Raw genomic sequence first — 17,445 nt, forward strand, 5'->3', positions numbered from 1 at the left:
GTGGGTCACTCCCCCAAATGGATTTTAAAACTGAATTTTATAAAAATCAGTTTGGATGTGTTAGATATGTAATTTTTTTGTAGAACCTGAACAGTAGATGATAATTTTAAAAACTTGTGTACAGTACATTTATTTAAAAGAAAAACATTTCTGAAGTCATTTTAGCCCAGTGTTGATATTTCTTTAAAAAGATTTGTCAAATCAGTGATGATTGTTGGTGTTAATAAGCTGAAAACTGAGCTTGACTTTCTCCTTCAGTTCATCATCATATACGTGGGACTGCATGCATGCATGTGTGCGTGCACTACAACACAAATGTGTATGCAAGTCCCTTTGGTTTCTAATTTGTTTTTCACTCTGGGTTGCCACATCAAATTTCAGGTGGCTTTGCATGTTGAATCGGCACAGGTTTTTACACCGGATACATGGAGAATGGGCAGGGGTGGGGCTTAAACCGCAACCTTTCGCACTGTGAACGAGTGCACTAACCACATGACCACCACCTCCTGCAGTACAAATGTGTATCGAAGGATTCTTTTCAATTTTAAAAAGGTCTTTTGCTTCTGTGGCCAAAGGGGGCACTGTAGCACTTCTCAGACAAGCACCCTGTTAAGATTGACAGGTGTCCAGTGATGTCAGCAGGTCGTTTCCCCCTCAGAACATAATTCACACAATTTCTTCTGTGTTTGAGGAACGTTTGCCGTACTGATGGGAACACGCACACTGTGTGTGGGAGGGGGGATCCCACCCATCACGCACGCACGTGCGTGCGTGTGTGTGTGTGTGTGTGTGTGTGTGTGTGTGTGTGTGTGTGTGTGTGTGTGTGTAACAAAGGGTTTGTGCATGTGTGTGAGGCTTTGAACGTGAGCATGTGCAGTTCATGGTTAATGTGGAGACAATAGGCGTGTGCTGCCGTGGCTTCTTATTGCATCATTGGACACACTCCCCTGCCTCTATTTTTCACGGTGACAGTGTTTTTCTTGACAAAAGCTTCACTAAATGTCATGTCAACATCTCTGAAAGAGAAGGGAACAATTAAAAAAAAAAAAACTGGCTGGTGCTGCAGTTGCTCACTCTCCTCTCCAACTCTGTCATAACTGTGTTATAAACCAGTCACCATTTGTTTTATTTGTTCGTACAGTCACTTGCCCAGTTCTGGATCATTGCCAGTTCCGGATCACTGCTGTAATATTTGCGCCGCCGTTTTTCGTAATCAGCGCGAATAAGCTAATACTTGGAATAGAAAGACTGATGTTTTGTCTACAAATGACCACAAGCTCGACCGGATCCAGCCATCCTTATGATCAGCAGAGGAATCAAAACATCTGGTCTCGGTGGTGTGCGTGCATTTTCTGACTCACTCATTCCTGCAAGTTTTAAAGTAACAATCTCTAAAAAGTTGCAAAGGTGAGTTAGCCATTCGGTGTTTTTGGTTCTAGAGTGGGAAAATACTTACTTACTTGGGTAGAAAATGTCAGTGTGTTATGTCTTGCTGTTTAATTGCTGCACACATTTATCTCCGACACGAAAATTTGCAGGTTGTGGATCACTGAAGCAGCAGCCTTGTCAGTACTTGTGAGCCATGTGTACTTTGGGGGTCATCTCAACATCATGAATGTGGGGCTTTTTTAATTTGGGAGAAATCTCACCTCCACACATTTAAAACCCTCCTTTGCTCTCCATCTCTAACAATATAAGGTGCAAAATGATAGCAAGTTGGGGCATCTTGTCCTGACCCACTTCATTGAGTTAAAAGCTTAGGGGGAGATGTCAAAATCTAAGAATGTTTATTACCACAGATTTTATTTTATCTTCATTTATTAAGGAATGCCACCCAATTTGAGTAAACACTTCATTTTTTGCTCATAAAAACGTATAACAGTGCCTTTTGAAACTAAGTAAATTCTCATTTAATAAGCATAATTTATATCATTTTGTGTTTAAAACACATTCTCGGGCACAGTGTGTATCATTCTGCATTAAAAGGGCTCCAGCCAGATGCCAGGAATGAACCCAAAGTGACACAGAGTGTCGTGATCCAGAACCGGGGAAAGTGATCCATTTCTGGAAAATATTTGCACCACACATAATGTGGCTTCACACTTTAAGTAGACGGGCTACCCCATCCTTCTTCATCCATGACTTCTTCAGCTAGATAACATCCAAATACCCAATACAACAATACCCAATATAGGATATTCAGTTGCATTATGGCTCTGTATAGCGGGACTTTCAAAAAAGTGATCCAGAACTGGGCAACTGACTGTACATCTGTGTAGTTAATAAAATTATCTCACGGACGATTCATTTGCGCAGGCACGTGAAAAAAAAAAAAACTGGCTGCTGCCGCTGCTGCGGTGCTGTTACTCGCTCTCCCCTCAAACTCTGTCATAACTGTGTTATAAATCAGTCACCATTTGTTTTCTTAAACATCTGTGTAGTTAATAAATAAAATAATCTTCACGGATGATTCATTCGCGCGCACATGTGAAAATAAAAAAAACCTGGCTGCTGTGGTGCTGCTGCTCGCTCTCCCCTCAAACTCTGTCATAATTGTGAAATAAAGGACAAAAGGGACATAAGTCCTGCTCACAGGCTGGCTGCCAGAGACAGGACATGTCCACGTCAAGTATAAACTCCAGACATCTCCACGTCACTACATATTCAGTCCCTGATTGGTCATTGTGATGCGACAAGACGAAAACGTTCAGATTTTTCAACTTGGGGAGGAGGGCAACGCGACGTGATATCATGCCACAAATGCACCAGTCGCTCAAAATCGCTTCATTCGCGTCCATCGCGTCGGATTGTTTTCAAATTCACAGGGAACATTCTTGCGACACAGACCCTGGATAAGTTCAAAGATGGCTAACCTTAACCTATTTTAAGAGGTTAAAAAGTCACATTCTGTTTCAAACTGTTCGGTTTGTTTTTGAGTGGCCGGGGTGACAGCCAATCAGAGTAGATCTGCACCGTGACGTCAGTGGCTGCTCTCTACAAAACTGCTTAGTTTTGTGTGTTTATATACATGTTTCTCATATATTATGTAAGTGCTAGCGAGAAGTAAACTAATAACACCTCTGAACTTATTATTTTGCAGATGTTAGCATGGTGATGTCACAGGCTGGTAGCTAGCTCCAAAACTCAATTTCCTTTGTGTGTAAATATGTGTAAATATAAGGAATATAAGGTGTGTAAATATAACCTCCTTTGTCATATATTATGTAAAAGCTAGGGAGAAATAAGCACTTCTAGAACTGAAAACGCTGTTTTTGTAACCTGATAACACCTCTGGAGTCATTTACAAGACATTATGTAGACGTTAGCGTGTATGCTAACTTCTGCTAACTCAAAGCTAACTTCCTATGGAGTTAAATTTGTCTCACTAATACCTGCAAATGCACAGAGGGTGATCTACAAATATTTCTTGATTTGCACAACTTCCGCTCTTGTCAAAAGCTCATGTACACACTCGCACGCAAGGCCTCCTGCAGACGCTGTTAAAACATAAATATTGTTTTTGATTGATTGATAGAGGGGCTTTATTAAACATGTACAAATTGTATGTAAGACAATAGGCTCTTAATTAATTAAACTGCAAATTATAAAGAAGAGAATGTTCACACGGGCAAAGGTATTTTAGTATTGCGTTTATATATATCATTTTTTTTTACCCCACATTCAGGTTATTTTTTTCCCAACTTTATTCATTGAACTTTCTTTTAACAAACAAAACCCGACGTGTAGCAAAGGAAAATAGCTGATAACTTATACATTTAGTCCACATTCTTTATGTTCCAACTACATGTCAACAACCACCCCAACCACCTCCCATACCCAAAGGTCAAACAAACACACACACACACACACACACACACTCCCACAAGCAAAATTTGGTATTACAATAATAACAATACGGAAATTCAAAGATGAGGGGGACAAAAACAATAATAATAGATTATAATAATAGATTACATTCAGGTTATTTTTAAACTGTTGCTTTGATTAGATACACCTCAGGGCAACTTAAGTTGTGGTTTTTCAATGTATAAATGTATTGAATGTGATCGTAACAGATTTGTTTTATATTTAAGATTGTCAAGCTGGAAAATGAAACAAATTAAAAATGCAGTTTACTGGAGGGGAAAAAACCTCAAGGATCTCTGTTCAGTTTTGCTCTGCACCACAGCATGATTACTGTGACACCTGTACAGATGTGCCAGAGTTTAACCAGACTAAAAAGTGCAGATTTGAGAACTCTCTCAAGGGAATTCAGGGCTTTGGCTCTGATCTAGAGAGGCAGCCTATAGATTGGGACGCTGGCTCTGATTCGGAGACGCATCATGTAGTAGTTCATAGATTTTACATGATTTAGACTTCTACAGATGACAGAGAATGTTATTCAGTCTTGGCTGTCATTCATTTAAATGGTTCAAATCTGTGTCCCTATCAGGATGTTTATCAAACCTTCCTCCCAATGCCAAGAAAATCTCCAACTCCTACGAGGAGCGCCGGAAACAGGCCACCGCCATCGTGTTGCTGGGAGTGATCGGGGCTGAGTTTGGTGCAGAGATTGAGCCACCAAAGGGTTCAGCCCGAGCTCGAGCCGGCGGTCAGGCACCCGAGGGCTTCGGACTAACCAGCGGAGGGTCATCCAACTACTCACTAGCCAGGCACACCTGTAAGTACAGGAAGAACTGAAGGACGAGTTCTCCCTGTGTGTGTGTGTGTGTGTGTGTGTGTGTGTGTGTGTGTGTGTGTGTGTGTGTGTGTGTGTGTGTGTGTGTGTGTGTGTGTGTGTGTGTGTGTGTGTCCTGAAAGTATTCACAGCGGTTCACTTTTTCTACATTTCATGTTACAGCCTTATTCCAAAATAGAGGAAATTTTTCTCCCTAAATATTCTACTCGCAACACTTCATAATGATAACATGAAAAAGTTTTTTTTTTTTTGCAGATTTATTAAAAATAAACTAAGAATCACATATGCACAAGTATTCACCGGCATTTCTCAGTACTTTGTTGATGCACCTTTGGCAGCAATTACAGCCTCAAGTCTTCTTGAGTATGATGCCACAAGCTTGGTGCACCTATCTTTGGGCAGTTTTGCCTATTCCTCTTTGTAGCACCTCTCAAGCTCCATCAGGTTGGATGGGGAGCGTTGGTGCGCACACATTTTCTGATCTCTTCAGAGATGTTTAATTGGATTCAGGTCTGGACTCTGGCTGGGCCACTCAAGGACATTCACAGAGTTGTCCTGAAGTTACTCCTTTGATATCTTGGCTGTGTACGTAGGGTTATTGTCCTGCTGAAAGGTGAACCATCACCCCAGTCTGAGGCCAGGAGCACTCTGGAGCAGGTTGTCATCCAGGATGTCTCTGTACATTGCTGCATTCATCTTTCCCTCAATCCTGACTAGTCTCCCAGTTCCTGCCGTTGAAAAACATCCCCACAGCATGATGCTGCCACCACCATGCTTCATTGTAGGGATGGTTCATGCTTTCCTCCAAACATGGCATCTGGCATTCACACCAAAGAGTTCAATCTTTGTCTCATCAGATGAGAGAACTTTGTCTCTCATGGTCTGAGAGTCCTTCGGGTGCCTTTTAGCAAACTCCACGTGGGCTGCCATGTGCCTTTTGCTAAGGAGTAGCTTCTGTCTGGCCAATCTACCATACAGGTCTGATTGGTGGATTGCTGCAGAGATGGTTGTCCTTCTGGAAGGTTCTCCTCTCTCCAGAGAGGAATGCTGGAGCTCTGACAGAGTGACCATCAAGTTTTTGGTCACCTCTCAGACTAAGGCCCTTCTCCCCCAATCGCTTAGTTTGACTGCCGACCAGCTCTAGGAAGAGTCCTGGTGGATCCGAACTTCTTCCATTTCTGGATGGCCACTGTGCTCATTAGGACTTTTAAAGCAGCAGAAATGTTTCTGTACCCTTCCCAATTTTTGTGCCTTATTATTTCTTCTGGGGTTTTTTTGGTTGTTGTTGCTTAATGCTGACAAATTATACTGTATTTGTTGTCTATCTGATGCCTGATTCTGTTTTTTTTTTTTTTTCCTCTCTGTTTGAGGTGCGCCTCCATCCAGAGATGGGTGTGGTGTCTGTTTCTGTAACCCTCCTGTCCTGTGCACTGGCAACTTTTAATGTATATTTGTTTTGTAAATTGTGTTGGTAGCATGGACCAAGAAGAGGGTCACCCCTTTTGAGTCTGGTCTGCTTGAGGTTTTGTCCTCAGAGGGAGATTTTCCTTACCACTGTCACCTGTGTGCTTGCTCTGGGGTAAGGTTACACCTTACTTGTGTGAAGTGCCTTGAGGCAACTTTGTTTTGTTGTTGAAAAATTGAAAATTTGGTGCTATGTAAATAAAAATAAATCGAAATTGAATTAAATTGAAATTCAAAGTGGAAAATGCAGAGTGTGTGTGTGTGTGTGTGTGTGTGGGTGTGTGTGTGTGTGGGGGGGGGGGGGCTATATATATTAGGGTGGTTCCGAAAAACAAACTTTGACTTTTTCAAGGTGCTTTTTCATTTTTTGGTTCCTTTTGGGAACCAAAAAATTTCACCCAATAAATTGGGTGAAATTTCATGAGATTTGAAAAATATTAACCGCTGCTGTTTATTGTGATGTGCTGGTGACATTTTGAGTTATGGACTGGATACATTAGTTCATTAGTGGCAGATGTTGTTACATCTGCCTCAGGTCGCATTGTTGAGGCATTTAACATCAAAATGGAAGGATCCCTCAGAGTGGAAGGATGACCCATCATTCCAGTCGTCACAGCAGGTCCTGGATAACATTGCTGCATCAATGATTTTGCCGAGGGAGGAGTTGCACTTATCCAGTATTACAATCAGATCCTAACAAAGGATGGACAGCAGAGCCAGTGCCTGCTGCAAGTTGTTGAGTGGCATCAACATCAGTTCCCAGAGGCGAAGAAAATCAGAACCAAACACCACTCCCCGTGACTGTTTCTTTTCACCAAATAGGTAGACAATGACATGTAATAGTTTTTTTTTTATCTCTCCTCTATGGTCAGTTAAAGGACAAAGGATTGTTGTTTCAGTTTGTATTTCATTTGCGAACAGGTACATTACTATTGCTGATTTGCGCTGATATGCTCAACCATTGCAATTTCCACCCCACATGCGGCAGTGGCTGGCATAGTCATATCAAAATAAAATATCAAGATATCAAAATCTTCGCAACCTTATTGTTACAAAACATATTGATGACATTTGTTACAGAAAGATTTCTAAACTTCTGAATGTTTCCGTGAGTACTCTTGGAGCCATAATCCAGAAGTGGACAGATCATTTCACCATAAACTGGCCATGACCAAGTGCTCCTTGAAAGATTTCTGACAGAGGAGTGAAAATAATTATCAGAAGAGTTGTCCAACAACCAAGGATCACTTATGGAGAGCTTCAGAAAGATCTGGAATTAGCAGATACAGTTGTTTCAAAGAAAATAAGTAATGCACTCACCTGTCATGGCCTGTGTGCACGCTCACCATGCAAGACTCCACTGCTGATGAAAAAGCATATTGAAACTCCGTTAAAGTTTGCTGCACAACATTTAGACAAGCCTGAGACATACTGGCAGAATATAAATTCTGTGTGTGTGTGTGTGTGTGTGTATTTGTCTATTATGTTTCTGTGCAACATTAAAACAATGTCAGTTCAAATTGTCTCAGAACCAAAGATGTACATACTGGCAGAATATAAATTCTGTGTGTGTGTGTGTGTGTATTTGTCTATTATGTTTCTGTGCAACATTAAAACAATGTCAGTTCAAATTGTCTCAGAACCAAAGATGTCTTTCAACAAGTCCAAATTTCAAACAGTCAAGTCCAAGTCAGCCGTTTTGAACCCGTTTAACTTCAGAGCTTTTTAAAGTCAATCAACCTGTTGTTTTACTGCGGCTTTTCTCTTCATCGTCGCTCTGTTTGTCCAATGTATCTGAAACACACTCAAATGTTCACGTCCAACTTTTAGACCTGAGCTGTCGGAGCAGATATCTCAGAGCCGGATTAGACTTCAGCAGAGATTTGGAATTGATTTTGATCGGCTGAGCTTGACCATTTATAGATTTTGGTGAGGGCCCCAAACCTGCACTCAGCAGATCGGCTCTTCCATCTCGCTGCTCCTGAGCTCTGATTGGCTGTCACTGGGAAAATCCGCCCAGCGACAGAGCCTGTGTCCTCACTGATAGGCTGCAGACCATGATGCTCAGTTCACCTGTCCATAACGGAACCCAGCAGCCCGTATTGTCAGGATCTGGATCAAACACCGGCTTCAATTAGTTCCCATAAGTTCCTTTTTTTGATTGATTGATTTGATGATTGGCCCAGCAATTTGTGTCACATTTGACTATGAAGCAGTTAGTTTGTTCACAACAAATGGTGATGTGGACATTGTGGACTTCAGCTGTTAGCTAGCTCACATGTGTTTGTGTCAGAATTACAAACTAAGCAGGAAGTCCCATTTTTTCTTACCAACTTGGGCCAAATGTCTTTGGTGCTTGCACCTGTGACACTGATTCTTGTTGGTAAAATAACAGTTTCTGTTGCAGGTTTGTGATCTTGAAACACTTTTCTGCTCTGAGGAGTGAAGATCCCTGAACCAGCAGGATTCCTTTAGCCATTTTTTTTTTACAGAAATATCCTGATATGACAAATGTAGTGTTTAACAGTGAATGTTGAAGTTCTTCACACCTGGAACCAGTCTGAAATGTGACGAGATGTTCAAAAAACTTTTTAATCAGGCAAAAAGATTCATATTACAGACAAGACAAAACTTACAGTGAAGTGTTTGAACGGCGTTAGCCAGCCATTCAGTAAAGTTTAGTGAATGCTGGTGTAGAGCTCTATCTTTATTGGAGGATGAGTTGATTAGATGTTTCAGCCATGATCATCTTCAATGAATGGATGACAAAATAATATTTGTATCATTTCCAATTTGTGTATGTTGGTCAAAGGACACCTATTTTCTCTCCACCCCGTCTCCTCTCAGCACCTCCTTTTCCCCGTCCTTCCTGTCTAATAACCCTCTCTCCTCAACCTCCCCGTCACCCCCTTATTGCTCTCTGCCTTCTCTTGTCACCCTGTCTTCTCTCCCCACTTTCTCCTCTCTCTCTCTATTCCCAATCCTTCTCTAATCACACCATCCTCCTTCTCTCTCCCCCCCTGCTCCTCCCTTCTCTCACCCCCAAACCCCTCCTCCACTCCTCTAATCATGCAGTCCTTCGCCTGTCTCCCCATCTCTCCCTTTCCCCCACCTCTGTCTTTCTCTCTCCCTCTCCATTCTCCTCCTCCTGTCTGTCCTCCTCCCCGTCTTTCTAATCACTGTCTTTCTGCTCCTTCTCTCCCCCTCCCTTTTCCCTTCCTCTCTCCCTCTCACTCTCCTTCTGTCTGTCCTCCTCCTCCCCCTCTCTCTCTAATCACCTTCTCGGTGTTAATAGGACATGTTTAGTGCTCTAACGAACAGCTCATTACGGTCTGTTGATGTTTTGTCGATCGCTGTTGGTTCATTCGGTCGTTGGTTTGCCTTTAAACAGAGATGTCTGTGGCGAGAAATGGACCGGAGTCCGGACCCCCCACTGCTGTGTTACAGAGGGGAGGGGCTGTATAATTAGGCCTGTTAGTAGCCATCTTTAATGGAGTGTCCAGAGGGTGATAATTTTAATCGTATCATCCAGTTAACACCACGCCTGATCTCACCCACAGTCACTGCTCAAACAAATGGCCTTTGACCTCTTTGTCTTGTGGATCATTGTGTGAGGAGTTCGAACCCGTGCATTCAGTAAGGAGTTTGACGTGTGACTTTTGACCCGTGACACTGATCCCCCCACATTCCCTCATGCAGTTCATTAATTATCACTTCATTTAGACATCAGGAGGTCAGTAATGTTAGACGCTAGATGCAGAGCGGTTGCTCTGCCATCCCTTCTCTTATTTTTGTTTGCTGTTGAACCATTAGCATGAGCTGTTCAGCAGCATCCAACTATAAAAACAAACTCATAGCATATATCACTGTTTGCAGACCTTATCTATTTATCATATCTGGCAACATCCCTTTCAGCACTTATTATTCAGTATAATTTTTTTTTTTTCATTTTAAAGCAGAAGGGCGGAAATGCACCATTAAGCTTGATGCCTACTGCCATAAAACAAGGAGCAGCTCTGAATGACAAAAATGTTTTTCTTAGAGAACAGGAAAATTTAAAACAAATCATGTTGTCAAACTGAAAGAACTGGAATAAAAACTGGGAATATGACCTTCATACTATTCAGCATTCTACTTATTGGGACTGTCAGAGACAACAGGAACAGCAATGTTAGGTGAGCTAGTCTAACCTACGGTCAGGCTATTGACTTTTACAAATGTTTAACAAGAAACTTTTCAAATATTAAATTACATTGAACAGAGCCAGTGAACTGTGAATATTGATGCTCTAGTGGTTAAGGGTTGGGCTTCAAACCAGAGGATCCTCTGTTCAAAACCCAGCCAGACCGGAAAATCACCAAGGGCCCTTGGGCAAGGTCTTTAATCTCCTAGTTGCTCCTCGTGTGTAGTGAGCACTTGCATGGCAGCAGCCTGACATGGTGTCCCTTATCAAAAAGTAGTATATGCAAGTACGTTTCAAGTATACTTCTAGTTTACTTTTTATATACTTATCAGTACTATTTTTTGTTAAGGGGTGTGAATGTGAGGCATAATTGTAAAGCGCTTTGAGCTTCTGATGCAGATAGAAAAGTGCTATATAAATGCAGTCCATTAATATTCTTAAAAGAGGTAAAACTAGGATTTAAGTCAAGCAGCACTCATTGGTGTTCATACCTCCAACACTCCTTTACATTTTAGAAACTGACACTAAAAGTGTGGCATTTTTATTCATTGATAAGTGTATTAATTGATTAATTCATGATTAGGATGGTTGATCAACACAGTGTATAAATCTAGTCAGCAACGCTTATCAGTAACTGAAGCGGTGAGCTGCACCTTGATGTTTGAACCCTATCTGCTAAAAGCTGTGGACCTTAGAGCATTGATAGTGAGTTTGGCATAGCTGTGTGTGTGTGTGTGTGTGTGTGTGTGTGTGTGTGTGTGTGTGTGTGTGTGTGTGTGTGTGTGTGTGTGTGTGTGTGTGTGTGTGTTACTCGATGGTGGTATTTTCTGGAGTTTTAATGGTCAGTCTGGCACAAATGTCAGGTCAGCTCTGAGGTGACCTCCATCCTGCTGGCTGTCTTTATCACTCTCTGTACACAAACCATACACGAATTGTGAGTCTTCGGAATTCTTTATCAACAACTTACACTTTTCATTGTTGGCAGCAACATGATGCTTTTTATTTTTTCAGTTTTTTCCTGGTACAGTCAACAGACGCTTTATCACATCAGTAATCATCCTCTACCTGAAACACTCTGAGCTATCCCAAACATTTTGCCAAGTTTGATGAGTATTGATTGATTGATTGCTGATGAGTTTATGAAAAATGGATTATTTTGAAGTTTAGTTTGACGGACATCCAATGGCAAAGCAGAAAGTTCTGACACAAAACAACGTAATGAGAAAGTACAGTCAGACTGCAGTACTCCTTATAAACACCAGAAGGCTGAGACTGGTTGAGCTAAAGGAGGGAACCATAATATTTGGTAAGATTTGACACTTTTGTCCAATAAGGCGAGCTGCAGTGTCCTGCGTTCACATTCACAGCCTGTTGACAATTATCTACTCTTTCCAGGTAAAGCGCTGACCTTCCTGCTGCTGCAGCCGCCGAGCCCCAAGCTTCCACCCCACAGCACCATCCGCCGCACCGCCATCGATCTGATTGGCCGTGGCTTCACCGTCTGGGAGCCATATATGGACGTGTCAGCAGTGCTGATGGGACTGCTGGAGCTGTGTGCCGAAGCCGAGAAACAGCTGGCCAAGTGGGTCCGAACACATACAGAAGGCGCTGTCTGCCTGATTGTAGTCAGGAATTACAAAGTTTGTCTTTGCCAGCCACCGTACACTCTGTACCTGAGCCGTTTGACCCAAAAACCATCCAGCAGCTTTGCATATCAGAGTGCTCGGCACCAAAACCAGAACCTTCTGCCCTGTCCAGTATTTTAAAATATTAATAATTTAATTCAGAGACAGTAAGACCCCTCCAGCTACAGTACAAAGGTCACAGCAAGACACACACACACACACAAACAATGAATACAAAGATCATATTAAGAAATGCCCCTGAAAGAGACGTCACACGCGCTCAGCCTCACAGCTGCAGAAAACGTGCACGCCTACACACACGGTCTTTATAGGCTTTGATCTGATTGAACGACAGGACGATGATGTAACCTAAGTTTTGCTTGTTTTTTTTTTTTAAATGATCTTAAGGTTGCTCTTGACTGACAGTGTTGTAACTGGTTGTGTGTCTGTGTCCAGTGAAACATCAGTAATACTGAGGACATCAGATTCTGTTCTGTTCCTTTCACGTACACCTTCAATCTCTAATCTCAGACATAACAAAATAAAAGCTGAAACGTTTGTCAGTAATAATAATTTAAACGTTGTATGTAGGCATGTGGAAGCTTCCTGCTGCAGTCTGATTGAAATCTGATGTTTGTTGGTGCCTCTGCAGAGGAGATCATTTATACTGCAAACAAACATGATGTTTACAGCCACAAATGCTGTTCTCAGATCTGCTTCTTGGACACTTTATACCATAAAGTTGACCTTAATTTAATTTTTCTAAACATTTTAACTTTCTTCACGTGTGTTCGATGTTCATGTTTTTCTCATCTAGCTTGCATTAATTTATATATATTATACCAGACGATATACAGCATTAAAAAATAAACAAAGGCCTGGAACAGTAAAATCCTTGTCCTATGACCTCCAATGGCAAAACAGTTCCTGTTGCTAAACTATTGAAATGATTTTAAATTATTCTGATGAAGCTATGAAAAAGTTTATCCTGCCCTTATACTCTTATTATGGCAAAATGGCGGTTAAATTGGTTACTGCTCCCCGGACTTTGGTTTAATACTGTTAAAACTACATACAAACTGTGAAGAACTCATTTAAATAAAGATCCATTCCCAGATGAGAACTCTGATTTTATTATGATTCTTTTTTTTATTATTATTTATTTATTTTATTTTTTTTTATGTTCTTGCTGTGTGTAGTCACAGTGACACTGCTGGTTCTTAAATGATAATCCAGATTGTTTCATTACATGTTCTAATCACCTGTTATTAACCTCAGTGGTTCTCAGGACAATTAGCTTCCTGCACTTTTGCTGCTTTATATCAATGTCCTGACTGTTTCCAATTACAGACGCGTCTGGAAATGAAATTAAACTTTTCACTATTGCTGATATATTGCCCATATATTACCAGTATTAATTAGACAATCTGTAGCTGTGATCTATAATTAGAGGAGATGGATGGTGCAGCTCGCCCGGGCGTCCACCCATCACTCCCCCTGTGTCCCCCCACACACTCATATGTTAACAGACAAGTCTCGCTCTCTCTCTCTCTCTCTCTCTCTCTCTCTCTCTCTCTCTCTCGCTCACAGTGGGAGGGGTGTGCAGCCAGCTGTTCGACTGTGTGTCTAATTCCTGTTGCATTCTGGGAGTCCATTATGCTGTCGTCTGCTGAATGGATCCCATTGACCCGGCCTTGACATTATAAGCTGGCCACTAATCTGTTCACTCCATATATTAGTAAAGCTCGATCTCCCTCACTCGCTCTCTGTTCTCAGTTTTATCTTGCTCGCTTCAAATTAAATTGTCTGTTAACGGTTTCTTTCTCGCCTTATTTTCTGTCTTTATCTTTCTCTTTAATTGTTGCTTTTCTCGTTCCAGTTAATTGCCTCCCTCTCTCTGATTTCTCTTTCCTCATTTCATTAGTTTGTCTCACAAGTTAGTAACTGATGTAAAATGATCTAAATCAGTGACAAACCATTTTAAACTGGTTTAGAGAATGTGCATGCTAAAACTGGTTTAAGGCCTCAAAGTGTTATGCTGCTCGGTCACATTAGGAGGCAGCAAAGTCTATTTTACCCAGGTTCTCCTAAAATGGCCAGCCCCCACCCCCTTTCTTTTTTGGAGTTATTTTATTCACATTCGGTTGAACCCATCAAAACTCCTGAAGTGAAGCAGATCCGCTGTCGCCGGCTGAATGGTCCCCTCTAAAAATCGGCCTGCCCTGCCTTCACTGAGCATGTGTCTGAGCCTGACTGTCTGAGTCTGACTCTCTACACCCAAAGCGATCAAAGGAAATAATGTGATTATTAACCATCAGATGACAAAGTAAGACCTCGCTGCTGTGGCGTCTTTCATTCTGAAATAATGCTGAATTAATGTGGAAATGATTGTTGTACAAAAGCTTCAGTTATCTGTCGCTGAGATGGATGATGACTGGAGTGCAGTTTGAAGCAGAAACGAGGTAATAATCGGTGAATCGCTGCTGATGCTCAGAAATGACGCATGCGCAGTGAAGGCAGGGTGGACCGATTTTTAAGGGCGGACCATTCGGTCAGCGACACCGGTTTGATTAGTACTTGGCTGGGAGGCCACTTAGGAAAACTAGGAGCAGTGAGCAGGCTTCTCCAAAGAAAACTGGAGTTGCTTCAAGAGGGACATCTGCAATAAAACAAATCCCATTGCGGCTCTGTATTGGGTCCGCTATGGTGACCTGGATACAGTGTCGCCAGCTGAAATGTGTGTGTGTGGGGGCGGGGGGGGGTTCAGCTGTCTTGTTGTGAGCATAAACAGACTTGGCTTGGTAAATGGACTACATTTATATTGCACTTTTCCATCTGCATCAGAAGCTCAAAGTGCTTTACAGTTATGCCTCGCATTCACGCAAACATACTCACACACCGATGCCAGGGTGCTGCCATATAAGGCGCTCACTACACACCGGGAGCAACTAGGGGATTAAGGACCTTGCCCAAGGGCCCTTAGTGATTTACTGGTCAGGCTGAATTTTGAACTGAGGATCCTCTGGTCTGACGCTTAACCACTAGACCATCACCTGCCCAAATACATGGTTACAACATGGCCACGCTCCCAGTTGTCACCAAGAAGGTTTTTATATCATTCATCAGAAAATGAGATCAAAAAATCCTGTTCAGTCTTCATATGTATTAGGATCTGGATGTGGATTTTGGTCTGGGTCCTTTTCTTTCTTTGTGTTAAACATTTCAGATGAGAGGGTTTATGAAGGAAACCATCAGTATCTGAAAGATGAAGAACCCCTTGGATTTTGCTGTTGACTAAGATTCCAGTGTTAACTAGGGGTATTTTTTTCCTTTTTCTTCATTGCCATGGCAGCATGACAGCTTTTGTTTTTTATCATGGCTGTACTGTTGATGGAAGTCTGGACTCTGAGGGACCCTCTAGTTTCTCCACTGTGAGGAAATATTTAGATTCCTTGTGTGTGTCCACTTAATCTGGATCTGGTGTTTCTCCACAGTATCACGATGGGTTTGCCTCTAAACCCGCCAGCTGATTCAGCCCGTTCGGCTCGCCACGCCCTCTCGCTGATTGCTACTGCTCGACCGCCCGCCTTCATAACTACCATCGCCAGGGAGGTGAGACGGAACATCTATAACCCATTTCATGGCACCATTTCCAACATGTTGGTCTTTGATGTTTTTTCCTCCAGTGGTACAAGGCGTCATTTGACTTCCTGTTTTTGTTTTCCAGGTTCATCGGTACAACGCGGCCCAGGCGAACTCTCAGTCCCAGCAGAACATTCACACCACGACTCTCGCCAGAGCCAAAACCGAAATCCTGCGCGTTATCGACATCCTGATAGAGAAGATGCCCGGAGACGTTGTGGACCTGCTGGTTGAGGTTAACAGATTTTTAGATGTTACATTACAAATGTGCCACTGATGTGAGTTATTGTGTTTGCAAGCCTGACTCCAGCAAGATGTCTTCAAATGGATTTCAATTTTTGTCTGCAAATGCACACATTATTTCTGAAGCAGTAACTATCATTAATACCACGTAAAACTCCCAGCATGCTTCATGTTGGTGCTTATATTACAACTGAAAATTTGGTTTCCATGTGGACCATCAGCAGGTCAAGAGAATCCATAAAAAATTTGGATTTTTTTTTTTTTCGGATCTGTTTTAATGTAGAGGAGGTGGATGAGTGGATCATCTGTCAGTATGTAGACCTGTGTTCCAATCCTGCTCATGCTTACCCGTGTCCTTGGACACAACAGTTAATCTACATTGTCTCAGTCCACGACTGGGGGCCTCGACTGGAGAAGTAACTTACGCCATACTGACGTTCCCCTCCAGGGGGAGTCATAGAGTCTTATCCGTTTCACGCTGCAGAATCCAGAGATAAGCACCGGTGCCAGCGGGCCTCAGAGCCTATAGAGGACTTACTTTATTTATCAAATTTCCACAAAGCCTATTATACAAACAAGCACTTGGTAAAAACATTCAGCCTGGAACAGACATCAACACAAAGTCGACCAGCTGGGAGGTAAAGGGGCATAGCTAAGCTATTTTAGCAGGCATTTTTACTGTTGAAGTGCTTCCAAACTTTGGGGAGATCATCCACAATCTGTCAGAGAAAGCAGGTGGACCAACTTAATGTTTTTTGGAGGCAGTGGATCCAACCTTTGATGGCGAGGAAACATTTACTGATGTTGATGATGCTGTGATCTTTGTAGAATCAATGGATAATCCTCAGTGATTCTTGATAAGCTGAGTGAGGAGTCCTGGATCCAGATTAAGATTCAGGCTTTTGATGGTTTCCTGGACATGTCCATCACAAGTGTCTCTGTATGTGGTGAAAGTCTTGAGATTGATGCTGATATCTTAGTAGGAGAGCAAAGGTCCAAGTCTTTATGGTCCTGATGCTTCCTGTCATACTGTGTGGTTGTCAGACTTGGACTCTGAGTGAGCTGTGGAGGACCCTTGCCCCCCCCCCCCCCCCCCCCCCCCACACACACACACAGTCAGGCCGGTGATAATCACTTTTTAGATGACAGACATGGCCATTGTTGTGACTTGGCAGACACATGCACTCTAATGTGATTCTTGTCCACACTTCAGGTCATGGATATCATCATGTACTGCATTGAAGGTTCTCTGGTGAAGAAGAAGGGACTGCAGGAGTGTTTCCCTGCAATCTGCAGGTACGTGTTTATCTTTTTTTTTCCTGCAGGAGGTCGAGTTATGCCTCTGCTGACAGTTTTTTTTTTTTTTTTTTGTCCATACCTATGTAAAAACGTGAGGATGTATGTGTCGCATATTGTGTCTACATGGTTTGTTCCAAATCTGAATAGATGACCAGATTTGCAGGTATGGGAATTCCGCGTGTGTCCTGTTGCCATTGTGGTGATTGATACATGATTATAATTTTATTGGATGACATACTTGGATTTCAGTGAATCAGCATAACTAATATTGGTCTACCATGACATCATCT

General features: G+C 42.2%; 1 protein-coding gene across 2 annotated transcripts in view; it reads left to right on the forward strand.

The window, feature by feature from the left end:
- LOC117529978 (WD repeat-containing protein 7) overlaps nucleotides 1-17,445 on the forward strand; it is a 128,460-nt gene that overhangs the window by 87,527 nt on the left and 23,488 nt on the right. For both annotated transcript variants that reach the window (XM_034192894.1, XM_034192895.1), the window contains 5 exons: nucleotides 4,454-4,681; nucleotides 11,742-11,928; nucleotides 15,466-15,583; nucleotides 15,699-15,848; nucleotides 17,070-17,152. In XM_034192894.1, the coding sequence (XP_034048785.1) occupies nucleotides 4,454-4,681; nucleotides 11,742-11,928; nucleotides 15,466-15,583; nucleotides 15,699-15,848; nucleotides 17,070-17,152 (766 nt within the window). The remainder of the gene's footprint in view (nucleotides 1-4,453; nucleotides 4,682-11,741; nucleotides 11,929-15,465; nucleotides 15,584-15,698; nucleotides 15,849-17,069; nucleotides 17,153-17,445) is intronic.

This window comes from Thalassophryne amazonica, chromosome 17, assembly GCF_902500255.1.
Source record: "Thalassophryne amazonica chromosome 17, fThaAma1.1, whole genome shotgun sequence".
Lineage (NCBI taxonomy): Eukaryota > Metazoa > Chordata > Actinopteri > Batrachoidiformes > Batrachoididae > Thalassophryne > Thalassophryne amazonica.